The 26,895-nt window shown below is 37.7% G+C and overlaps 3 protein-coding genes across 3 annotated transcripts; all 3 read left to right on the forward strand.

The window, feature by feature from the left end:
* Positions 1–6,683: 6,683 nt before the first annotated feature.
* LOC149116318 (uncharacterized) lies at positions 6,684–15,079 on the forward strand (the record flags this gene model as incomplete). Its single annotated transcript, XM_089278290.1, has 7 exons — positions 6,684–6,760; positions 7,245–7,444; positions 8,078–8,203; positions 8,817–10,367; positions 10,764–11,063; positions 14,595–14,646; positions 15,067–15,079. Coding segments are annotated over 7 exons (2,319 nt in total), but the record flags the coding sequence as incomplete, so codon positions are not given.
* A 2,939-nt stretch (positions 15,080–18,018) lies between these two features.
* LOC110046882 (CUB and peptidase domain-containing protein 2-like) lies at positions 18,019–20,047 on the forward strand. The gene is made up of 2 exons (XM_020752597.2): positions 18,019–18,236; positions 19,755–20,047. Exons 1-2 carry the CDS (start codon positions 18,019–18,021, stop codon positions 20,035–20,037), a joined length of 501 nt encoding a protein of 166 aa, XP_020608256.2. The 3' UTR covers positions 20,038–20,047.
* Positions 20,048–20,450: 403 nt separating this feature from the next.
* LOC110046884 (uncharacterized) lies at positions 20,451–25,160 on the forward strand. Its single transcript, XM_089278293.1, has 5 exons — positions 20,451–20,454; positions 21,073–21,378; positions 23,809–23,905; positions 24,411–24,482; positions 24,915–25,160. Exons 1-5 carry the CDS (start codon positions 20,451–20,453, stop codon positions 24,988–24,990), a joined length of 555 nt encoding a protein of 184 aa, XP_089134419.1. The 3' UTR covers positions 24,991–25,160.
* Positions 25,161–26,895: the final 1,735 nt, after the last annotated feature.

Consider the following 26,895-nt stretch of genomic DNA (forward strand, 5'->3'; position numbering starts at 1 on the left):
CTAAGTAAATCTTTAGGACTTCATTTCTTTTCTTTAATTGCCTTTGCAAAAGTACTATGATCTTGTGCACGAGCTGCTATGTTGGTGGAATTGATCTAAAATGATTCCTAATTGGAAGAAAAAAAATGTAAACGCAGCTGAAAGATTACTTGAATTAGCAATGTTTCGTTCGAGCTGGACTGTACGAAATAGTCATATGAGTGCATACGATGTGGCTATGTAACGTGGTGCAAAAAAGACATACGTCAGCGAACGTTTTGAGGTTGGCTTATTAGAGTTTACACTTTTCAGGGATTTGGCTTACAACGCCATTGAATTTTTACATGAAGAAGTGTTTGCCAACTTGAAAAGACTGGAGAACCTGTAAGAGCAGTTAATTATTTTAACTCGAGCAATCATGCCTATAAGAAAGAAATTTGAACAAATATGCATATTTAAGTCTAGGAATTATATTTTAAAGTTTTAAAAAATATATAAAAAGTGTTGGTGATGATACTGAGAAGATACAGCGATACCAACCGATAAAAACTCATTAAAATCGAAAATAAACTTCTTGATGCTCTCAGTAAACTTATGCTACTCCACGTATGTCAAATTTGGAGACCTCGACAGACCATATGTTCATATACTCGGTATTGGACTGGAACTAGCTTGCAATGGAGGCTCATGCGGTGCAATATCATTCGCATTTGAAAAGACTCCCCGCATTAGCCTCAGTTTCAAGCTAGTTCCAGTCCAATACCGAGGATATGAAAATGGTCTTTTGAAAAAATTGAATTGTTTTCTGGACAAACTGAAACGTCAGTTGTTCTTCAAATGTCTCAAAAATCATAGTAATGACACCAAATGAAAGTCGCGGAGGATACACACAAAGAATAACATTTTAACTCTGAGAGGAACGAGCGGTTCTGAACGGAAAGTGCTGAGTCGGCAAGCTTCACTTAACGGCAGCAATAAGGCTATTAACTATAACGTTGCGCAATAATAAATGGGTGAACGACATAAAGATCGTGAGTGATTTGGTTACGTCAATAAGCATATATTGCCATCGAAATGTAAGTGGTTGTCCTTCGTTGAGGAGGCAAAAGCTTACGAAAATAAATGCACTAGAACAATTTCTCTAGAAGAGAACGCTAATTTAATAAGCGATACATTTGGTTGAACTAGCCGTATTTACATTCCGTAGACGAGAAAGTCCATTTTATACATGTCCGCAGTATTCCGTAGCGTGGTTTTGTTTTACTTGTATTCAGATCAGGACGACTTTTGATTCAGACATTCTCACAACCCGTTGGGCGATTTCATTACTTGTAAGCCATTATCGCCCTCTATACCATCGGTCGAGTCTTCTTGATGCTTATTCCTGATCATTTCGAACTCTTTAGAGGTTTGTTTTGGTTCTAAGCACAGAATTTTGTTGTCTAGTAGAAGACCATGACACACAACTCCATGTTTTTCTTTTGATACTGCGATCAAAATATAACCTTCTATTACCTCCATAAAATACGCAAATGACCAAGTACAGTAAATATCAAAAAAAAAACTCTGGGGAGTGGAAAAGAGGCAATTTCTAAGTATTTTAAAAGGGCCACTTGCCTCACCCACCCTGTGCGGGAGTTCATATGCTCCTTCCCCAGCCCCTACGTACACGAAGTTAACAAATTTCTGTTACGGTCTTTCATTATTTATCACATTGTGTCATAGTTAATAGAGGGGACTGGTTATGAAGCCCGGCAAACATCAAAGGAGCAAACAAAGACGCCAAGAGTTATGTTGGAAGGTCCACGACAGTACACAATCTTTGTTTTGCGCTCATACACTATGCATGAATTACGTAACCAACACGTTTCTATTGGCTAGTTCCTCAGTTCGGAGTAAACAACTATTGTGTTTTGGGCATCGTCAAGGCCAAAAAAGCGAACAAAAAAATACAACAAAGAACTTTGCCGGGTTTCATAACCATTCCCCTCTATTAACTATGATTGTGTAGATCAGGAACTAGCATTCGCTTACCTGAATTTCCTTTCCTGCTTTCCCAACATTCTAACCCCAATAGACCTCCCCGCACTAAAATTGAGAAAAATGGTAGAGGGTAGACCCATCTCTTGGCCGAGGGTTGTATTTTGAGTCCTGTTAAAATATAGTGATAAAAATTATTGATTGACAACCCATTTCACAGTAATTTGACTGGAAATACGATCACAGTTCTACCTGAAGGCGTCTTCACTGGTCTGACCTCGTTATGTATCGAATACTTGTAAGTGAAACGCAACGTTAACAGCACAATGCACCATGCTTCTGACAATTCTTAGTCTGTGCTCATACTTTCACTAGGCATTCCTCGATTTATTGTTATCTTGCGAATAAAAGATGCGTTCTCTATATACTAAGGATACTTGTAAAAATGTCGTTGCACCTGATTAAAAACTCTAAAATTGGAGTGTAGAGAGTCATTTCTATCTTCTTATTTTGTCATATTATTTAAAGATGATTTCCAGTCCGTATTGCGCACTCTGGAGGGTTTGTTTACGTCTTTTATTTTGTTTAATGCAAGACATCACAAAATTTAAACATTTCGCAATTACTTATATGAAGTAAATTCAGAGTTTCATGTCAACCGCCACTATGGATACGAAGCTTTATGCTTCGTTCTCTCTCATATCACTTGATGAAACAACTTCGCAGCTGTAAAAATCAATGAAGCTTTTGGAAAAAGAATTTGAAAGGCCTCAAAGATAAGGTTTGTGACATTGATTCGCATTCCATCGAGTGAGACTTATAATGTTGATAAACATTAAGGTGCTGAGACTGCGCAGTGTTGTTAATGTAAATTTCTAAAATCTATTAACTATTCATCAAGTTTAAACAAAGGAAATCATGACCGTGAGAGTGTTTGGATATCTGATCCTAATTGGCATAGATTTTTACGATTTCGTTTCTTTATTTTCTCCTTAGTTTTAGTTTTGATTGAGAAGATAATTAATTATATCAAACGCTCAAAACTGAGTTTAACCACATTTTCAAACACCTCGAAGTTTGACAAAAATACTCCACTGCACGTCGTATTTTCAACTCTCTTATCGGTGTTTGGAAATGTGGTCAAACAGTGTCTTGAGTGTTCGATATATCTTCTCAATCGAAACTAAAACTAAGGAGAAAACGGAAAAATGAAATCGTCAAAATCTATGCTAATTAAGATCAGATATCCAAACACCGTCACGGTCATGATTTCCTTTGTTCAAACTTGATGAATTATTAATAAGTTTGAAAAATATTACCAAGAGTAGACCATTGTAAAGAATGGATGGGCGAACTCTCTCACTCTTAAGCCCGAAAAAAAATTTGTCGAACTGATTATAAAGAAAACATTTTGAAAATGTTTTCAGCAGATTGCGAATTTTGGGCGTCTTCCATATCTATACTAATTGTGTGTGCAATGTGCCCATTGTCTGATATCCTTGCACAGGGTACTGCGTTCAAACTTACTTGAGTCTCTACCTGATCAGGTGTTTTCCACACTGTCATATCTGGTTATGTTGTAAGTAAACATCGGGGCTCTTCCTGTTCAGTGGCTTACTTCAACCTTATACAATAAATCAAAAACACATGAAAGTTTTAAACTGGTTCTTCAAAACACACAAGGCACTGCACTTGGCTTACGGCTACAATGTATACGACAAATTGGGGGAAAGTAATGCTCAGAATTTGTGAGAAGATATTTCAAACACTTAAATAAATTTGTATCCTGTCATGTTAAACTTATGATATTCATTTTTTTTTTTCAGTATGTGTCATGTCTACAGTGTAACCCCGCCTCACGGTCACCTCAATAATACGGTCACCTCGGTATTGCGGCCAGTCTTTTTCGTCCCGGCGAAACGCCCATACATTTCCTTATAAGAAGATCCCGTTACTCCGGCAACCCCCGTTAATACGCTCGACAGCCATATTCTGAAAATCCTCTACAATTTTACCCCGTCAATACGGCCACTCGAACCAGTCATGCTCATCAAAATTATACCTGCAATTGGAACGCTCATTAAAGAACAGTTGCTGAGAAGTGCAATTGTGATGTCTGTCAAGACATCACTTACAATAAACCAGTCATGAAATTTGACCTTACCTTGTTAATACGGCCAAATTTTTACGGCCCGTTGGTGATCATATTAACAGGGTTCCACTGCAATTCTTGCTGAGTTTTCACCCTCTTTGATAGTAGGAGGAGTACCTTTAAGAACCTCACTTCCATACTTGTCGTCTTCATTGTTATTTTCTTTTCCTTGTTTGATTTTTTTTTTTTTCTCTTTTTTTTTTATTTTCTTTACTTATTTTGAATTATGCCCATGCACAGGTACCTGGATTCAAACAATATTCGAAACCTTACCACGGGAGTATTTTCCACTCTTACAAAATTGCAACATCTGTATGTTTAAAAGAGTTATTTGAGCTACTGGTAATTTAGGGAGATAATTTCTGATGTTAATGTTTAAATTTTGTATAATTACGTTGCTTGTCACGTTTTCAAACAAAGTTTAATCAAGACTCCAGCGTCGGCTTTCGACAATTTATTCTAAAAATATTAAGAGGCCGTCCACGTGAAAACGGATAAGACAAATTTCGTACCTACATCGATTGGCCTCATTTTCACACTGACAGGCAACCGAAATATCCAATTAACAATTATTACATACATTTGGATTAATACTCTTTTTTATCTTCATTTTATGAGGATCGATTTTCAAAGTGGCCTCAAATCTGGCTAATTTGCCTAGGAGTATATAAAATTTTGCTATAAATGTGGAACGCTTCCAAAAGGCAATTCTTCACTTCAACCAGCTGAATGTCTTACATGCAGAAGTTTCATCTCTCCTCGATACTTCTTTGAAGGTTTAACAATGGTATTCTACAACGTTTGATGGAGTTATGAATTTTCCAAAGGCCAATCGGTGACGGTCTGAATTTGCTTTATTACGCTGAAAGTCTCTTAATTGTTCCAAAAAACCCACTATATCAAAACTTTGAAACGAAGTCCTTTAGTCCATTGTCCTCAGCTTACGTTTCGATTGGTTACCTTTCGTCTTTTTCTACTGGGTGGCCCAGTTCAAGTAGTTTCACTGCAACAAAAAGATCGTTTTCATTAATTATTGGTTATCTCTTTTCCAAGTGGCTCGTAGGAGTAGTCGCAATGTAATTCCTTGGAAATTATTGTGTTAACAAGACCAAGGCCATGGCGGTCCACACATTTTGTCGATGCATTTTCACCAATCGTCCACTCTTATAGAGTGGACAATTGGCGATATTATCGAAAATGCACAAGACGGAAAACGGAAACAAAACGGCGCCCTGTCATATATAAACAGCGCAACACAGCGTTCTCGATCGTTTCATTGTGGACCCTTCGAAGATATCGCATCGACAAAAACGTATCCACAAAAACTCAGCGCTCTGGCAAAACTTTAAATACCAGGTTTCCTATGCCAAAAATAATCCTGCAACACGTAAACATGGTAAAAATATCGTCAGGTGCTTTCTAGCCAACGAGGCCGAAAATAGCGTTGCAGCATTGAACAGGATTATTGTTTTCTCGACATTTCCGTTGCAATACTGTTGAAATAAAAAGGTGTTCTGGTTTCTCTAAATTAATTGTTATTTATCCAAACTACAACATCAAGTAAGATATAAACTCTGAAGTTTCCCTGTCCTGTACTCATCAAATTTTAGAAATGGAAGCTCCTGATGATCTTATTACTTAATTGATATTTGTCCTCCACAGAGATCTGTCGTACAACAAAATTCAATGTTTGCCAATGGGCTTGTTCTCTTCGTTGGAGCAGGTACAATTCATGTGAGTTTTATATAAGTGAGTTATAAATGTTTTAGCACGACCCAGTAACTGATCCTATCTCTTTAAAATAAAATGTTAGTCGAATGATCTACCCACAGACATGTTTGCTTTAACAAAGAAAAACATGACTGTGACGGTGTTTGTATATCTGATCTTAATAAGCATAAATATTTACGAGTTTATTTCTCCGTTTTCTCCTTAGTTTTAGTTTTGATTGACAAGATATATCAAACGCTCAAGAAAGAGTATGACTGCATTTCTTAACACCTCGGAAAACTTTTCTAAAATACTCTGCAACGCGTCGTATTTTCAACTCTCTTCTTGGTGTTTGGAAATGTGGTCAAATACGATCTTTCGTGTTTGAAACATTACATCTAAAAATGTTGTATGAAAAAAGTGCGATCACCCCCGTTGCAAGCCGCGGCTCTGCGTCGCGCGTAGAGGGAAGGATTTCTTCAAATTACGACAGAGAGCGTGCTAGAAGGCTACATTGAAGGGCCGTCCACCGATCCGAGATCGCACATGGATGTGAGCTTTACCACCCTTAATCTCTACAGGCGGAACAAGCACACACCCCGAAAAACCAGTTTACACGGACTTAGGCAAACGCGTATCATGAAAGCTCCCTTTATGGAGTATGCAGGACATTGACACGATTTTTTAAATTGGGTGGAGATGGGAAGGGCTCTCCTCTTCACTCAAAAGCAATTTAAGTTATGGTCCTGAAACTTGTATATGGCTCGTAAGACAAAACATACATATTCCAATGTGCCCCACTAAAACGTCTTGTGCCTTTGGCCTTTCGTCTATGATGATTTGAACGCGAAAATATTGTTTTTTCAGGGTGATCAAGAACAGAACGGTTAGAACACTCAAATTTGAATCTCTTGGCTACAGACCTCTAACAATATATCTGTTAGTAATTTTCAATAACAGATCTTTTATCAATAGATGTATATTCAACAAATTTTTCCCTTTGCCACAATAGTTTTGAGAATGTTACTTGAGAACGTTATCTAGGACTGATTAGGAGGCCATTAAATTCACTCCTTTTTGAATAACATTTGTCCAAAATAAAAAAAAATTAAGAAAAACAGATTCCCTGAGGTGTGACCTTCAAAAAAAATTCTTTCAGCTTCATGTTCTCACCCCCCAAAATTACAAATGGCATATGTATCGTCATCTCCAGCTCAATTAAGTGTTGCAATGTTTTGTCCTGCTCTTTTACTTCTATGAATAAGTTACTTCTAAAGATATTTCACTTGATATTACCCTGAGTATAATTAATCAACGGTGTCAAGAATTGTGCATGAATACACCCATTGAGAGCAACATCTATTTTACGTCATTTCATTTTGCTTCATTTTATAAACTAAGAATATCTATTTTTGTCCCCTAGAAATCCTTTAAATTCCAATAAGGAAGCGATCATAGTCCATTGGAAAGAAGCCCCATTTTTGAAACCCGCTCTCGTGGCGGCAGGATTTAGTGGTATACGAGACAGTTTCACTTTTTCTTACACATTCCTGCCGTGTCCCGTGGGAACATTCTCGAACTTTTCCTCGAAGGGAGCTGAGGGATGTATACAGTGCCCTCCAGGTATATTACAGGTGCTGTTGATGCAGGCTTATTTCTGCGGGTAAAATAGCGCTAAGTAACCAGCTGAAGAGACAAAATCACAGCAATTTCAGCATTTCCTCAATACGCATACAGGTGTTCTGTAAGGTTTTTTAATACGTTGTTAGCACATTACCTTTCTGTAGAAGGATTTCTCAGATAGAAAGCTAAAAGTGGATATTTAAGATGCAGGGGAGAATCAGAAGTTATAGTGTTCTCGTCGTGCTGAGGATAATATTAAAAAAAAACGATTTCTTTTGGTGGAGAGCAAACGTGGGCTTAGTTATAAATACACTGAGAGAAGCTTGATCCTTATTACATTCTCATGATGGCAATAAAAGCAACAATTTTGATATTAATTAACAGCCAGTTTTGACTTGATAGTTTTAGTCTACTATAGGCTCCTATGGCATTAATCTTTAGTAAACACTGCTCAATTCATCTACAAAAAAGCAATTTAATATTTTCCTCAAATTTCTTTATATCAGTGGGCTTCCACAAATTAGGCTGGGGATCCAAATCCTATAACCCAATAACTGTAGGAAGCTTGCCATATAATTACCGCCATCTTTATCCCTGCTTAGAAATGTGGACTGCTTTGGGTATATTTTTCAGGAGGATTTTACTCGGATGATGTCGGTTACGTGGCCACAAACTGTAAGAAGTGTCCAAATGGTTCGTTTGTTGCATATGAAGAAACTCCAGGGACCCGACCACAAGATTGCAAGTCTTGTCCACTAGGTAACGTATAGTGATGCACGTTTCATTCGCTTGTTCACGTGTCAGATGTAGCCTGTCAGTATTTAATTTATTTCGGGGAACCCCACCTCGCCGTTATGAGGTCCTTAAGAAATTGCCTGAATAGCCCAAAATCCATTTAGTGTGAGAGATTTGCTTTACCAAAAGTGCGAGGGTAGAACCTTTCAAATGTTGTTCCCGTGGGAATTATTAAAATGGATCAGGTCAAAACCAAGACCGGATGGGACTTTTTTAAAATTGGACCATGGATCCCGGTGTCGATCCTATCCGATTTTTGAGACCTTTCAAAACAGACCTGCATTAAAGCAAGCTCAAGTTTAGTGCACCAGCCCGGCACGGGGCCGCCTACACAGTTTAATTTACATGCTGCCCGATTAAAAAGATGTCATGTTTGCATTCTGCAAACATAACCTGGTATACTAGTGACAACTGAAACGATAACGTTGATCCGTAGCAGAACTGTACCAGACCGGTCTCGCGTGTAAAACCACTCCCAAGAAAGCAAATCTGTCTGGTCTCGGAGCTGTTCCATTTTCACGGGTCCAGTGTGAACATAGCTAGGCACTCACAAGGTTTCTTTTTAAACCGTCCACAGGAACAGAAACGGACATCTTCGCCGGATACCGTGCTTGCCGATGCTTGCAAGGATTTTATAGAACGAATATGTTCGATAAATGTTACAAATGTGGACAAGGAGGACTGGAATGCAAAGATGATTGGGCTTCTCTGAAATCTGGTCACTGGTGGCAGTGGCGAAATGAGTCACATAAAGAGCGTTACAGATTCTTTATTGCAAATATGTTGTCATCTTCACCAGCATTGGATCCTTTCAGTGTAAAATACCCTTATCAGATACCAATGCCTTACCAATGCCCAGTTGAAGATTCCTGTAAAGGTGGTTTAGATTCTCCATGCAAGACTGGGTACGAAGGTCCACTCTGTGCTGTGTGTAGCGCAGGATATTACAAGCAGTTACAGATCTGCGCAAAATGTCCATCAAAGAAGTGGATTGCGGCACAGTTGTCGATCGTTACGGTCATTGTATTGATAATAATTGCCGTATTGGCCTCGAGTAAGAAACAAAAAGATAAGAAGGCCAAGGAACATGTGATAGACAGATTTTTTTCCAAACTGAAGATCGTGATTGGCTTTTACCAAGTCGTGAATGGTCTCCTTGAAATATTTTCGTACATAAAATGGCCAGATTCCCTGGAGGTTATCGTTAAGTATTCAGGAGTATTACAGTTGAACGTACTTCAGCTTGCACCCATTCAGTGCTTCTTTAAAGGACTGCAGGTCGATGCATTTGGAAGCTTATTTGCATTAATGGCCGTGAATTCTGTTGTCATTGGTCTTTCTGGTCTCTCGTACGGAGTATATAAAGCAATAATCTCTAAACGCCAAAGCCTAGAGGATGAAGAGAGGTCAAAAAGACTCAAACAGACAAAAGAACTTATGTACAGGTATTTATTCTTTTCCCTGTACGTGATGTACCTGAGCACTTGTTCCAAGACAGCCGCTGTACTGCCTCTTGCTTGTCAAGAACTTTGCCGAGATGAAAATGAAGAGATCTGTCGCAAGTACCTGAAAGCAGATTACAGCACTCAATGCCAAGTTCCAAACTACCACTATTTGCTAATCGGGGCGTACATAACTGTTGCATACATCATTGCCCTTCCTGCTGCCTCATTCATCGCCCTTTGGAGACAAGGAAGGATAATGTTCTCTACAACAGGCGCTCGCACAGCTCCGTGCGACACGGAAATGATAACAGGCTTGCGTTTTCTCTTTGAAAACTATAAACCGCGTTCGTGGTATTGGGAACTTGTCGAAATGTCTCGTAAAGTGATCTTAACCTCCGCCATGATTCTGGTGGGACAAGAAAGTAGATCATACATTGGCTTAACGCTGGTTATCGCCGGGATGTATGGAATGCTTTTCTCCTGGATGCGTCCAATGCAAGACGCATTCGACAACAGATTGATGTCTACATCTCTTGCCGTTACTATTGTCAACTTAGCTGTTGGAGCTATCAGTAGAATCCCAGCAGAGGGCATACCGAATACAGGTGAAGCGTACGTCGACACAGTCTTATTCAAACTTTTGGTGGTTGGTGCGAACGCTTCGGTTATTGGCCTTCTTATTGGTATGAAAACACTTTCATTTTGTGGCATGCAATAGATAATCAATGCCTATAGTAATTATGCATCATTATTTAACAAATAATGCCATAAACAATCTTTGCATTTGACCAAAGATGATTAACGGCCAAGTATACGCCCAGAACAGAGTTTGCTATCGTTCACATTGTTCTTTCATAGGGGCTATCGTTTCTTCATATCGCCACCTATCGCTCTTATATCTAATTTATGACACGAGACGTTCCCTCATAAAATGTGCCTTTCCTGACCATTATCATGCCAAGCTGTTTATCAGCCGTCACTGCGCTATACAATCGTGTCAAATTCATATCGTGAAGTAAATTTTGCCTCCTGTTGTGTGAAAACGTATTTGTTTGTTCTTTTTCTTTGATTGTTTGCAGTTCAATACGTTGTGATATTGTATGGCTACCTTAAGGAATGGTGGAAAAATCCGCATTGCTCTTTTTCCTGCTGCCTGACTTTGCTTTTGCCCCTCAATGATTTGCAAAGTGAAATTTACGGTTTAACTGGAACTTGTATTGATGATAACCAACTGCAATCGGGACAAATGGATACAACAACAGTTATGGGTACCGTAAAAGACAGTGGCGCTATCGATGTCTCTTTTGAGGAAGCTGAACAAGAAGACGGTTACGCAAAGTTTGCCGTGCAGGACGAAAATTGTCAAGACAAGAAACATTGTAACAAACAGATACAAACAGAGATTTGCTTTCCTGCAAAGTGGAGGCGACACAATGAATTTCTGTGAGTTCAATATAGATATGAAAAACAGACGAAAAACCATTGCTAAGTTAAACTTGGTCCCTTTTGCCTGAAAACAAGCCGTTGTTGATATACAAATGATTGACGTCTTATAAAATACACATAGAAATTGTTAACAAAAAGTGCGGTGTAATTTGCATCCATTCCTAATTTAACCCAACATATATTTTCGACTACGTGAAAAATCTTTAAAATTCTTTGAAATCCAGAGATCGTCATCAAACTTCACGTCGAGCTAATACAACTGCTGTGAAAATATCTTTTTATCTCAAGTATAAGAATATCGGTTGGAACTGAACTCCAGGAAAAAATTGTACATGTAAAACTGAAACATTAATACCGCTGAGAAAAAACTGTGTAGCTATTTTTCCTACACGGGAATGAGTAAACTAAAATTCGCAAAAGTACGAAAACGTTTCAAAAACTTGGATCAAAAATATTCGTTTTCACCGCTCTTAATCGTTAAAATGAAAACATACTTTAGAGCAGATCTAGGCGAACCGTTAATAAAGCACATCAATTCATTATCAAAATAAAAATATTGATAAAAACATTTTTTCATTTGTTTCTTTTTTTCGTCAGAAAACTCCACGATGCCAATCAATAGAAGCTGCCCATGACCGCGTGGTCCTCTTGGAATAAAATTAATTACGTGACGTTATTTATCTCATGTTTGGATTTAGCCAAGCCTAAAAGGGGAGCTCTCATAAGATACTAGTCATTTACTCGACACAATAACCTTTAAAGAAATTCGCCAATATGCATTTCACCACACCGAATATATTGAACTAATAAAACGAGGAAATCTCCATACGTCGTAAACACTGTGCAAATCACCACGTGCGAGGGTCAAAAAGCAAATCCTTTCTTGGTTTGGAATTCCAACCCTAAAAGAAGAAGAAATTTTAGCAGTCTACGAAGTGGCTGTCCCTACTAACACAAAGAAAACTTCAAAACTCGCCTTGGCAGTAATCTTATTAAAAATGTGGTTGATTATTTCTAGACGTGAGGTTATCGGCGTAAAACCGACACAAAACTATTTGTTTACAATTACAGTTTACAACAACTTTGACAAAGCAACTCAAGTGGTATTGTTTAGAGGCGAGCGAAATTTCTCAAGGCATGGTTTCAAATCAGGAAGACTTTGCAACTCGCCGAAGCAGAAAACACGGCGGCAGTTTCTAAATCAGAGTCGCTTACCGCAATTTAGTAATTCACTATAGTGTAAATCTTCTGGTCAGATACTTCAAGCAAGTGCGGTAAAGACTGTACTGAGCTAATTGGTCAATTAAACTGTTGACCATATCATGGATGTCCAATATCAAAGATGTACGCAGTAAACCAAGGCTGCATGCCTCCCGGTCGACCTATTGCCTGGAGTACGACCGCTATGTTGCTCGCCAGCCCTATTGACCATTGAAAAATTGAGATGCGTGATTTTCTATTTCTTAGCATGCATGTGGTTCTGTTCCTATGGTTACGGTGCTCCGATAAATCAGGCGCCGACGAGAGAGAACTAATAATAGATTTTGGAAAGTGTTTTCTCTAAGAGGCCTATGCAGAGGACTTTTTTTCTGTTCCTTATCTTCTTTTGGTTTACATTCTTTTTTTGTCACTTTTGTGTTAACATTGTTCGTTATTCCTGAAAAGAAACTATTCTTTTAATTTAATACTGCAAGCAACTTTTTATGATGATTATTTTAAACTAGACCTTATTGGCAGTTTGTGTTGCTGGATTCGCAAAAAAGGCCAAAAAACTAAACGCTGCCTCGTAGATGCATTGGTTTGATTTACCCTCCAATATTCAGTGTACTGACTTAGTATACACTCAGAAACTAAATTAAGGCAAAATTCATTCAGCATTGAAAGAAAAAAACAAACAGAGTCACAATAGTTATAATAAAGACGTATATGCAGTTATCAGGGTTGATTCATTTGCAAATGTTTGGTACGAGTACAGTAGACTGATATAATGCTTTCTGATCATGGTCAGCCAAATGAGGAAAAGCAACGTTGAGGCCTGGAATTAATTAATTTTGGTACATTTTTTGTCCATGTCAATTCTTGGTTTTAAGTGACGTCACCGCGCCATGGCAGTTTTTCGTTTGGTCACAGTTAATAGAGGGGAATGGTTATGAAGCCCGGTAGACATCAAAGGAGCAAACAAAAATGACAAGATTTATGTTGGAAGGTCCACGACCGTGCACAATCTTTTGTTTTGCGCTCATACACTATGCATGAATTACGTAACGGAAAAAGTCTCTATTGGTTAGTTCTTCAGTCAGCGGTAAACCGGCTGTGTTCTGTACATGGTCAAGGCCAAGAATGAAAACGAAAACAAACAACGGAAAACTTAGTTTGTCAGGTTTCATAACAGTTCCCCCTCTACTAACCATGGTTTGATTTATCAAATATGGCTGCCAAATCTTTGTCAATTTAATCTCTCGCGATTGGTTGCAAACCAAGAATAGCATACTATTCAATTATATGCTTCCTTTGTTTTGCTTTTGGTTCATACCCCTATGTTCTTGTAACTTGTGCAATTACCTTGGACCTATGTTATTATGCACATGCATTTGCATCGTTTCCTTCTTCCCATGTTAGCCTGAAAGGGTGTCAAATGCCCTAGTCGGATTACTGACGCTCAGGCTGCCATCCCTTGTGTGGGTTTCTAAAATAGGTTTAGGAAAAGCACTGCACAAAGCCGGCGCTTGTAAGGCAAAGTACGCATAAAATAATGAACAGTTCTGCAACTTCACAATAAAAGCGTGAAAATGCTTAAAGGGAGTACGGGAAGGGAAACCATGCATAAAAGCCAGGCAAAACGAAAACACTATTGAAACAGGTAGACTGTTTTTTCGGTGACGCACGAAACAGTTGCCGTTAGCGACAAAAAAAATGTTTTGAGTCACGTCGCTTGAAGCTGTCAAATAAAAAGGCAAACGCACGTGAGTACATTCCCTCGCGCGTTGGGTAGCTCAGTTCTTCCCTCGTGCTTCTACTTTCGCTTCCGTTGTTAGCACAACATGATACAGAAAAAAGTTTTTTTCATAACATTTCTTTTCCCGAAGATAGATGTGAAGTAACAGCGACCGACGAGAACGAGGTGGCGACTTGCGATGAACTTATGCAAATCTTACGGCATAAATTAGAAGTGTTTAATTTTGAAAAGCACGGACTCGGTACTCTGTATCGATCGGCAACTTCCTTGAACTGCCCTCCAAAATACCCCCATGCTGGATTTCCCCTTCAGCAAAAATCGATTATGAAACCTCGTAGGTAATCGTCCATGGATAAAAGACCTTCCATTTGTACTTACGGAAAAACCCGCCATCGCCAGGTGTTTTCTGGCTTGCCTCAGGAACGTGAAGGGATGTGATCACGTGCGCTTACCTATTTGGCGTCAGTTATAGACCACGTGGGCTTAATTCAAATACGTTTCTCGACAGCGGCAACTATTTCGCGCGTCTCCGAAAAAAAAACAATCTACCTGTTTCGGTGGTAAGGGACAATAGTGCGCAGAAATCAAGCTTGTAAACGACTGAAAGCAACAAATCACAATAAAAAGTTTTGTTGTTCCAGTGGGTGTCCATAAAATGGACCTGCTGTACGCGTTTAGTTCAGTTGAATGAATCAGGAACAGTGCAAGCAGAAGGGACGAGAACTTCATCATCTGGCATAGGGTACAACACGTGCGGTTACGAAGCGAATGATTCTAAAGCAAACTGGGCTGAAATGAGATGCAAAGCTCTTATTTACACTTGCTTAGTAAGGGACTGGTACGAATAGCCTGAAAAGCACCGGATCAATATAGACCGTTTTCGATGTATTAAAATTCAGCTTGGCGGTGAGGCTTAGAGGACACAAACAAAGGAAATTGAATGACCATGTTTATTCATTTCTTTTGTGTGTGTCCTCTAGGCTATCAAGCTAAATTTGAATAGATCGAAAGTGGCCTACTGGCCATTTCCGAGTTGTCTTTTGCCTCTTTGTCAAAACGAGTCTCCGTGCAAAATCGTTCATATGCAAATGAGTTCCACGCAGAGGTTCATTTTCATGCAAATCAAACTCATTTTCATATGAAAGGTTTAACACGCGGACTCGTTATGAAACAGAGGCACAAGGTAACTCGGAAATGGGTATTTTAGCATTGGTTAATGTAAATTCGATAGCTAAAGCGATACCAAACTGCAAATTTAAACAATTTTGTGACTTTTATCCGGGAGTTTCCTTCCGGTCGAGAGCATTCTTTGACGAGGAATAGCTGTGGTAAGATACAATACACAGCACACAACCATTGTCCTACAAAAGCGCAAAAGCGGACTCGGCAGTATCAAAAGGTATTGTGGGTAATGGTGGTTTACGTTTGCTTGACTGAAGCTCAAGGTGTTTCAGCGTGATAGAAGGAAACAGCACAGCACGTATATTCATGCTTCGTCCTTCCTTCTAGGTGAAACACCGTGAACCTCAAAAGCGAACGCCAAACTAATACTGCACATAATAACAGTCAGGATTGTCGCGTAGGCTTTTACGCCAAAATTTGTCGAAACAGCTGTAAATAGCTTATAGCCGAGTTTGTTCGATGATTGCAGATAAAAGTCTTACTCCAAATTTTACCAATGGACAACATCACGTACTTTGAAAATAATTTATTCATTCAAACCAGACACTTAGCTACGGTTAACGTAATAATTCTTTTTTCGTTATGAGATTTTAGTTCGAGCTCTTGACAGCTTTTGAGACCAAATGTTTCAATACTTCGGTATAATAAGTCCAGCCATGGGGGAGAATCCAGTAGAGTCTTTTTTTGTGCGTAAAAAGGCTACTTTGGCGAGGTTGAGTCTCGAGGGGAGGGGTCTTGTTGAATTCCTATCAACACATTTTCCATATGCTCGTTTCTCCTTTATGGTTCATATCTTGGCAAGACGTAGTCTAGCCTGAGTAGCCATCTAAACAAACCTGATATGCTGCCCGAAGCGTAACTAGAAACTGATCCAAAAAAAAATACGATTAGTTATTTTACAGTCCCCAAACGCGGCCAACAATCTGGCGACATCAAACCATTCGCAAATCACAACAGTTGGCAGGACCTCTGATCTAATCAACTTTTTTCAAATTATTTAGGTGCGGTAAAAGCGAAAAACAAATCTTGGCCTTACTACTTCAACAACAAATGTCAAGAACCTGAGAAGCACTTAGGATCTTTTGTGTTCCTTGGTTGATAAAATCACTGTCTTCTCGTCTCCCGCATTCACAAGGTGTGAAATGTCAACGAAACGTTGAGAGCCAAAAGCTTATGGGGTCTTCTTTTCGTCACTAGTTCCTATCGTATTCAAGAAACCAATAGACTTTTTTCAGATCTTTGCTAAAATGATGAACACGTTTTTTGTTGCCAATACCACAAAGGATTCGGGGATTATATTTTTCATCACACTTCTGTGAATTGGAGAAATTTAAACAAAAAATTCATTTAAATGGAAACTATGGAAGTTTTGAAAAACTACTCCACAGTTAGAAATGCTATTACTACATGATTGACGAGATGTAGTTTAGTGGGAGTGCGACTGAATTCACTAAATGATCTCTAGAAACCGTGACAAAGGGTACGGATGCAAGAGTACATCATTGTCTCAACATAAAGCAGGCAGAAGGTTTGAAAATTTCCTCTTCATCTTCAGTAAAACTAGTTTTTACTCAAAGCTGCAGGAGCTAGTAAAGTAGTATTTTATGCCTAGTCGCTCTTTACTTACTAAGATCTACCCAATTTAACAGCCAAAAAGTGATTACTTTTCAGTTTAGATCTGTGTTTATCTAGTTTTCAATCGTGTACCGGAGAAGGCCTATTCCTAAAATAATTAAATTTCATGAAAGATTTGTCCCACAGCGATGGCCACCATACAATCAATGCTTTAAAGGTTAACTTATGTTTTATATGCCCGAGAAAATAATGATCATTTACGTATTTCAGAGAATTTTGAATTTGATCCTTGCAGTTCCTATAATTTTAGAATCAGTCATACTAGATAAAATATGACAAAATCTCTTTTTTAATAACATCTGCTGTGGAATATTTGACAACAACATGGTCAGGAAAGGACGAATTAACGAACCACATGGGAGGTAGTTTGTCTAAAAGGAGTCTCATAATACGTGTCTGACCAGTGATGAGAAACTCAAAAAAGGGCAGATGTTTTGTTCTGAAACTCAATAAAACGCCTTTAAAAAGAAATTTGTTTTAAATTGTTCCTCGATATTAAACTCCTTGTTTTTCCATATTACGTCATGTCATAAGCTATTGTAGTTAGCTTAAGTGACGAATGGTCACTGAGCTGAAGAAAATCATTGCAATATATTTTGTGCCTGAAAAGACCTCCCATCAAAGTTGCAACTTCAATCTACTTTGTAGCAAATTGTAAGAACATTTCATTATCTTATCCTTGAGTAGTTTAAATGGGCATTTTTCACAACAAAACTCTTTCCTTCTCCTTATCAACCTTTACCTTTGCAGGAAGAATATATCCTTATGAAAGGACGATGAAGGACAAGTTCCCCTGCAACTTGAAGTTCTTTTTCGTTCTACTCGTTCTGTTGTTTACGTGGAGGAAGCAGGATAGCTCTTTTGCTTTACAGCACGGTATGAAACATTATTTCTTTTAACTTTCTTGAAATTTCTCATATCTCAACTTATACGGAAATTTCGAGATATGAATCTTTCTTTTTACAGTCAGCCGGACATATACGGTTAAACGTTTTCTAAAGAAATCAAATTAAATAACCTTATGTGACGAGCAAGTATGCCAACAACACATGCTTTTCATTTAGTCCTTCGTTGATTTCTTTGATTTATAAAGATATAAAATAATAATTTGACCAATGTTCTCGCAAGCAAGACAGATTCAAAGCATGAATATTTTTTTTCCTCTTACAGGATGTGGTTCTGTGGTGAACAACTCTCTAAAAAGTCCCGGATATCCAAACAATTACCCAAGTGATTTGCACTGTGTTTATTCTATTCCTATCGCACAAGGCATGGCGCTGAACATTTCATTTGATGAGTTTATCTTAGAGGAAGAAGAACGTGGGGACTGCAAGTAAGTATTTTTTATGGGAGTAGAAGACGGTTTGAAGATGTTGATCGCGACGTTTCGACTGCTCTACTGCTAGTCTTCATCAGATCGCCTGTGACTCCATCGTGAGCCAAACGAGTAAAATTCATCTGTCCTATCCTACACCACGATGAATAATAGACACATCTTTAATGACATAAAATCAGGTATTTTGTAGCGTTTTTGATATACGACTAAGGCATGTAAAATATAACACTGTGATTGGCTAATAAAGAGAGCGAATGTCCCATAGTAACGCAGGCCTTAATTTTATCATATTTTATGTACATCGTATCTTTTACGTTTGAGTAGCATTGTTTTGTATAGCTTTTACGTTTTTATAATATTTTCCACAGGGCCGTTCTGAAAACCACTTTATGTGAGATCGCCCCCTGTCTAAATATTATTATTATTATTATTATTATTGTTATTGCAGATCAAGTTATTGTTATTGTTATTGTTATTGCTATTGTTATTGTTATTGTTATTGTTATTGTTATTGTTATTGTTATTGTTATTGTTATTGTTATTGTTATTGTTATTGTTATTGTTATTGTTATTGTTATTGTTATTGTTATTGTTATTGTTATTGTTATTGTTATTATTATTATTATTATTATTAAAGATTCGCACAGCTATTGATGATATTGAAGCTGGTTTCGTCATTGGCTCCGGGCAACAACAAGTTGCCTAGGGAAGCCAAGAAATTATTATTATTATTATTATTATTATTATTATTATTATTATTATTATTATAATGCCAACAAGCATGGTAAATTGGCGCCAAGAGATATGATAACTACTAGTTAAAAAGTCAAGGTAACTTTTTAACAACATATTCCGGTTAAAACACCCTTCATTATGAATTTCGTGCTGGTAACTCAAAAACAACTCCGTTGACCCCAATTTTGATCATCGATTTGTAGTTATCAATTTTGGAATTCAACTACTTTTTCATTGTGATTGGAAGAGAGCAGATCAAGTTATGGTTAATTTGTTTTTTAAATTTGTACTGCAGTGCAAATTAACGCTCACATATTCCAAATTTTCTCAGTCGTATAATACACGAGCAATCTTAGGAAAGCTCAAGCAAATATAGATAAAGGATTTACACTACTCGTGGTATTTGAAAATCTTTTCAAATTTTACTCCCTAAAGGCTCGTGCAATTTTGAGAGAATTTTCAAACATCATACGTAACTGCACTCGCATTCATATGATTGCCTTTATTTTTGAGTCGAATGTTTAAAGTGGCTCTGAACCTTTCCTACAAGAATTGGAATTCTGTAGCCGGAGACGTTGAATAGATCTCGTGTCTGTAGTAGTCAATATTTCTTTAAGCGTGCAATCAAGCTAAAACAGGGCTATTTACATGTATTTAATATAACACTGGTATATCAAATGGGCAAGTAGTTCATTTCCAAACTAGTTCCAAGCTACAGTAGATTAACACTTTATGTTCAATGTGTGTAAAAAAAAAAATGTGTTTGTGTTTTTCCCATAGCTATGACTATTTAAAAATTACCGATGGCGGAAGTCACACATTTGACGTTTACTGTGGCGAAAAGACTGGGGAGAGCATTGAAGTAACCGGAGACCAAGCGGTGTTAACATTTCATTCAGACGACATTGTACAACTTAGAGGATTTTCAATATTTTTCACTACAGTCCCTTTCGGTACGTATAGTGAGTGCTTCAGGTCTTTCACAGTATATATAAGGCAACAGGGAAGTTGTTTCAGTTCAACCCTGAGACAAGAGCAAGACCAAACACTTGATCGCGATTAAAAAAAAAAAAGGTAAGGAGATTGAAGCTAATGGAAACCTGGAAGAGCAAACCAGCATAATTGCGAGTTACTGCAAGTATATCGTTCGATTTCTGCTAAGGAGATAGTATTAATGGTTTCATAACTGGTAGCAAATCTTGATGCAGCAGGCAGACTAAATTGAGTTTATTATGTGTTTACTGTACGTGTACATTTACATTTAAACAGGGCCCAAGCAGTTCAGTGCATTCCATACATTTTAATAGGTGAACTAATCAAACTTGAAAATAAATTTTGACTTGTCAACCCAGTTGTAACTTACAGTTACAGTTGTACAGTAATCAATTTTTCTTCTACGACAATTTGTTTTTTAGAAAAGATCCTGTACGGAGAACGCATGCTAAAATCCCTACTTGTCTATTTGACAATTAGATTATGAGCTCGAGATTTCCATCGCGCGATAGTTGACGAGCGCGCAGCCCGAGTCAACTATGACGCATAGAAATCGAGAGCGAATAATCTAATTGTTTTAGTATAAATCTACTAGTCGTTGAAAACTTTATCTAAACACTCTTCACAGACACCTCGAAAACGCCAAGAAGTGGCCGTCATTCTGTTGACAAGCGCACACTGCTACGCTACTCACTATCTATCACAGAATAGATAGTGAGTAGGGTAGCCAATCAGAGAACGGCATTCGTGATAGAACGCTAGTAGATTTATACTAAAACCCGATAGACGCACAGAACCATCAAGAGCTATTGCGTAGTGATAGTGCGAGCAAACGGAAAATACTTTTTGGCAATCAAAATAAACCAGTCATTATCCCCTCTTTTTCTCGCACTGTTTTCTAGAAGAAATATAACGCAGTTTATCATTTTTAGATAAATCTGTGGAAACACTCGCCTACGCCGCTCGTGTTCCCCCAGCATTTCTCGTTCTCCAAAATTGCGCCTCTATAACTCGATAGAAAAGTGAATATTTTTTCTATTTTTTCAAGTAACCTATTTCCTTCACTTCAACTTGATAATTAACAAGTTTTATATTTTTTGACTAGTTCATCCCAAGGTGACATTACCATATCTTGTTGCACGAACATTGCCGGGCATCGAGCTGTCCGTGTGTTCAACCAAAGGAACTCCTCCCGTGTACACAGCACTGACAAGAAACTCCACTGTAATAATAAATACAACAAACACTGATATAACCATCCGATTGCGTCAAGAAGGTAACTACACTTGTGTGGCTACTGGCAAGTATGCAGCTGATATGAAAGAGTTCTCAGTTATTTTCAACGGTAAGGTATCTTGTAAGAGAACACTGTTTTGTTTTGCTTGTGAGTTAGAATTGGGTCGTATCACATAAGCAAGTTCTGGTTCCAATAAGACACTCTACTTGTTTTTTTAAGATTGTGGTCCTCGATGTTCCTCTGGATGGAAAATTGTGGGAGGAAATTTCCTTTCTTGCTGTTGCGCCAATTTAACATCACCGGTAGACGTTATTAACTGCGCGCCAAAAGTAATGGAGTCGCTGTGAGATTTTCTGATGAGGAATTTTTACAATGTTCACTTTAAACTACAATAACTCATAATCAATGAAGAATAATTAATATAGGTAATCAAAAGAATGCGCCTACATTTAAGGATTACACCTCGATTGATATTTGAAAATCCCCTCAAAAAGTGCAATTTGAAGACTTTTTTTCTTTCTGGGTAATTGTCGAGAGTCGAGAGTAACATGTCGAGAGTCGAGCGTGACATGTCGAAAGTCGAGGTGAGTCGAGCGTGACGTGTCGAGAGTTCATAATTTCGTCAATCGATAAATAATCTTTATTAAATTTCTGAATTGGGTGGATGATTTGATGAATTTTATTTATTTTGATCGATTTTATGTCCTAATCATAATCATCTCGCCCGTCATTGTTTCTTTTATTGTTCTTTTTTCAGTTTTATTTGCGTACGTGTAATCTGACAACGATGACTTCTGAATCACTGAAGTGAAAACACCTTTATCTAAATTGCGGTACCTAATTGTGCGAGGGTTTATACGATAACTCATTTATTATATGACGTATTTGAAAATTACGAAAGCGCTTGCAAATGAAATGTGTATATCACCCTCGGAGAGTTTACGGTTTTGGAAACTGTATAAACAATAGACTATTCACCTTTAAGGATTTCGACGTTCTTTGCCCCTGAAATCCTGCCAGGTTGACCGAGCGCTTGGAGATTGTTGTCTTATGACGTCACTTTGGAAAGAACATAAAAAAAAACGTGTTTACTCCAGTAATGCTAAAAATTTAGTCTTCGTGACTTACATCCCTAAAATTCTCAGAAACCTGTCATTTCACGTTGCTCTCGATTTGCAGAAGACGACTTCAAAATGTATAAACATGCATAGCTAACGCCAAGGAGTCATTATTCTGCTCTGCACCCTTGTTGCCGTCGCCTTTGCGGTTTGCAAATGTTTTTAGGACACGACCTTCACACGAAGCTTCAAGAAAGAAATTTTTGCGGCACGTTTTGCCATGCGAAGTGGCGCCACAACCATTCCAGATAGAACATGACCTACTTTTTGGTAAGACACTCGGTAAACTTGGATGAGCGTGGCTTAAGCAGGAGCTTTAAAGGTAAAAACAATAGGATCGGATCGAAGAAATGTTTGACACTAGTATAAAGCTTTACAGAGATAACAGAAAACCATGTAGACGATTTAGACACTAAAATTTGCACAATGCGTTTTCATAGGGATTTGTCCTCAAACGCAATTACATTCCTGTATGCTGAAATGTTTGACAACCTGACAGATCTGCGACTTCTGTAAGTGTAATGTGTCCTTGGTACATCAACATGGCGGCCGGAAAATTAGTAAACATATCTGGACTTTACTTTAGTTATCTAGGCCACTGATTATCTGTACTTCACAAACAAACACTTACATAAACAATTTTCCTCTCACTTTAACTTCTCAAACAGCTAAAAATCACGAGATAAATGTGTATTTTTTTAACAAACGTGATCCTTACTATATGTCACGCGCCGCCATAACTCACAATGCGCTGGTTTGATGACGTCACGTGAAAACTCTATACAGGTTTCCAACGATTCAAGACCAGTTGTCAAGTAACTTCTTGCGTCCTCAAACAGACAACCAAAAACTCAACCGCTGTGTCGTTGTGTTGAAATATATAGTATCTACGAAAGTTAAATGAACAATTAAATTTTGGTTTCAAAGCCCACTCACTTATAACTCTACCCATTACGTTATGGGCTCATTAGTTTGGAAATGAAACTAAATCAAGCTTCTTAGGTATACATACCCACAATACTAGATTTGCTTCCAAATTAAATTTTCATTGGCCAAAAGCAAATAATAACTATGGGACCTCCACTTTCGCTTTTGTTTCATCTAAACTTTGGGAAACTATTCCAACAAACTTTAAAAAACTGCTTTATACTTCCTTTTACGACCAACATAAACTATACCTATTAACAATCAATCCTATTCTTTTGTGTAGCCTGCTTATATTCTGTATATAGCTTATCTACGTTCTGCCATCCTTTTACGCGTCTATTGTTCATATATATATATTATTTCCTTTTGTACTTTTTTGATATCAATATAATTGATATGTCCTGTCAATTGTTTGTACGTGTCAGTGACAAACACGAAAGCCTATGCTACTTTGGTCACTGAGCACATTTCATTTTGGCTATTTATTGTTATATTTCTTTTCTCTTTTGATTAATGTAATTTCTGTAAATACCGTTAAAGTTATATTTTTTGTAAATAGTGCAAAGCAATAAGAATCTGAATCTGAATCTGTATAAGTTCCTTAAAGGCAATTATGTAATTACCGAAAGTAGTACTAGTGAGACATCGGATCATTGGTACAATGTACTGTAAAAATACGTTTTGCTTGCTAGCGCCAAAACGATTTATTATAACTTGAACATTTACGGAAGGTTTCAAAGCTTTGCTTACCAAAATAAATGTCACATGTTCACAGGAGTTTATCATCAAATGCTATAAGATTTCTACCTAATAAAGTTTTCTCCAAGCTGACCAACCTGCGAGAGATGTAAGTTAACAGGCTTCTACTCGACACATTGCAAGGCCTAATAGATAAGGAAGAAATAGCTTTCGGTGTCCCCATTCAAACAAGTTGAAAAGTTTCTGGTGGTATGCAAAGGCTATCAACCATAAGGGAACATTGACAATAGTCACAATTTATTCCTAACGTTGAATTTTGCCTGTCAACACATTCCTTCGACCTACTGCAGTGTGTGTTAAACTATTCAATAGAAAATCCTAGAAACCCTGGCCTGAGTTTACCGAGTGCAGTACTTTAATTTGATTAATAGTTTCAGTTCTCGTTGAATTTTTTTTTTCAAGGAGATTGTCCTCAAACGCTATTGAATTCCTTCCCGATGGAGTGTTTGCCACCGTGAGAAAACTGGAATGGCTGTAAGTCCCAATTTGTACTTCTGTCGCTTGGCTGTTCAGTACCGTACCGTCGCATTTTCGATAGATAAATAAAAAATGTATACATATATATTAAAATAAAATAATAATAAAGTAATAAAAATGAAACATAGACCGAACCTGAAAAATTACCTTCATTTTCATGATGGTATGCCCAGAAGTTTATCTAGGATCCCTTTGATTCATCTTTAGAATTGTTATCTCTGCCTCATCAACAGCTAGATCAGTTAACGTTTCCTGTTTAATGAAATCACTTATCCATTTGTTTTTCTCTCTCGCAATTTTTAAGTCGGCTATAACAACGCACACCCAGCCCTCTAACTTATTTAAGATTTGGTGCTTCACAATGAATCTCTTTACCTAATCGCAAGAAATTGTTACTCCATTAGCATTTACTTATAAAATGCATCCCAGGTATTTGGACTCGAACGCTTTAACGTTTCTTCCTGAAGCAGTATTCTCTTCTCTGAACAATCTGCGATCGCTGTAAGTGAACCGCAGCGTTGCAATCACTGTTATCAATGATTATTATTGTATTACCCACACCCGCTGCTTCACATTTTTCAGGGGAGATTAGGGCTTATCTGGTGCACTGATAAGGTTGTCCATTCCTTAAAGGAGCTCAGTCACGGTATTTTGAGTTATTTTAGCCACGTACGAAATTGCCTGTAAAATGGAGAAAACCAGAAAATAGTACTTTAGTAAGATAGAAAAGAGCCAAGGAGATAATAGTAAACCATAAAGAAAAGAGTACGGTTAAGGATGGAGAAGATTAACATGGATTACAAACGATTAAATTGAAAAATTTAGGCCAAACTTTTCACGATGAGCAAACCGTGAGGTAGCTCTGAGCAACTGGTTTTTGGTACGTAGGTACTACAGGTTCAATACAGTCGAACAAAGCCGAACAAACGGCATTTTTTTCTTTAGTCATATATGAGAAATATTTTTTCTATTGACGGGTTTGAAAAGGAAAAAATTCTAGGTTTAGCACAATAACGTGTCTTGTTAATAAAAATATAAATGAATGGGCCCGTTTTATAACAAAATCGGTTGTTTCCCTTCACAGGCATTTATATGAAAACGCTATAAAATATCTACCTGGCAAAGTGTTTGCCTCACAAAAAATGCTACTATATCTGTAAGTGCATGTACATCAAGATATCGCTTACAACGCCCCCGTTCCCCCGTATTTCTTCTTTGCTTTCCAGGCCTTTCCTTTTGCGTTCCCCAATGAGTTTCCTTGTACATTCCCTTGTACGATGTTAGTGCGATCTCTGTTGCATTCCCTAGTGTATTTCCTACACTCGTTTCTCATTGTGCATTCTGTTTTGAGACGGCATTTGCCAGTATTGGCAAACTAGCTGACCGTTGAACACATTTCATTTACTGACCGTCATTATCGTTATTCAATGTATTCAATACGTTTCCAATTCAAGGCAAAATTACTCTGTTGAGATCCTTATTAGGATAAAGCCAACGGCATGATTTAGGTTTTACTATAACACGGACCAGTGATTATTTTAAAGAAAAGAAATACCCGTTATCATTAATTACTGAATGGGGTGTTTCCCGTACAATGGCATATTAACAATGAGTCCCTTACTTAAACGGTTTAATTTGACAGTGTTTTGAATAAAAACAATATCCAGTTTCTTCCTGATGGAGTGTTTAACAACCTGACACTTCTCAATAGGCTGTAAGTATAAAACAGCTAAACCCCAGTTACTCGAATAGCAGTAATGATTCCTGCAGTCATTTTCCTTTTCTAGTATCAAGGATTTGGATGAGCGTGATGGAATCTCATTTAACAGTACAAATACAAGCTCAATGCTCAGTTATAAGTAATTTTTAAACAAAGGTATGAGTTTATTAAAGAAGTTGTTGAGCTGCGGGCCACACTTTGCTATATATAAAGGTAAATTAACTACCATGGTGAGTTAGCAAAGCCAACGTTTCGAGTGCGAGCACTTCGTCAAAGCATTTTTCCTTCCTCAAAGCAAACTTTGCTCTGTAGATGGGCTGACACTCAAAATGTCAGCTTCATTAACATGCTACTGAGGCTCATAATAGCTAAGTGTATCAGTAGGTTTTACCGCAGATCTTAGCCATTGGTGTCATTTCTAAGATGTCAGTTTAAATTTTAACCAGCCAGGTTTAACCCCCTTTTGACCCTCAATGTTGCATCTCATAGCCGGTAGAAGAAACAATCAATAGTTTGAATAAACTACCCCAGCTTTACGATGGCCATTTTGAATGTAGAATCGACATAATTTTGAGAATGTAGAAATAACAAAGTACCTATGAAAATTCATTTTAAAGTGAACTGATGGGTTCAAAATCATGTCCCAAATAAATCGCTTTGAGGCGAAATTTTTATTGGGATTTGGAATCA

The sequence above is a fragment of the Orbicella faveolata genome, unplaced genomic scaffold (assembly GCF_042242905.1).
Source record: "Orbicella faveolata isolate gen_17 unplaced genomic scaffold, um_ofav_v1 contig_12, whole genome shotgun sequence".
In the NCBI taxonomy this organism is placed as follows: domain Eukaryota; kingdom Metazoa; phylum Cnidaria; class Anthozoa; order Scleractinia; family Merulinidae; genus Orbicella; species Orbicella faveolata.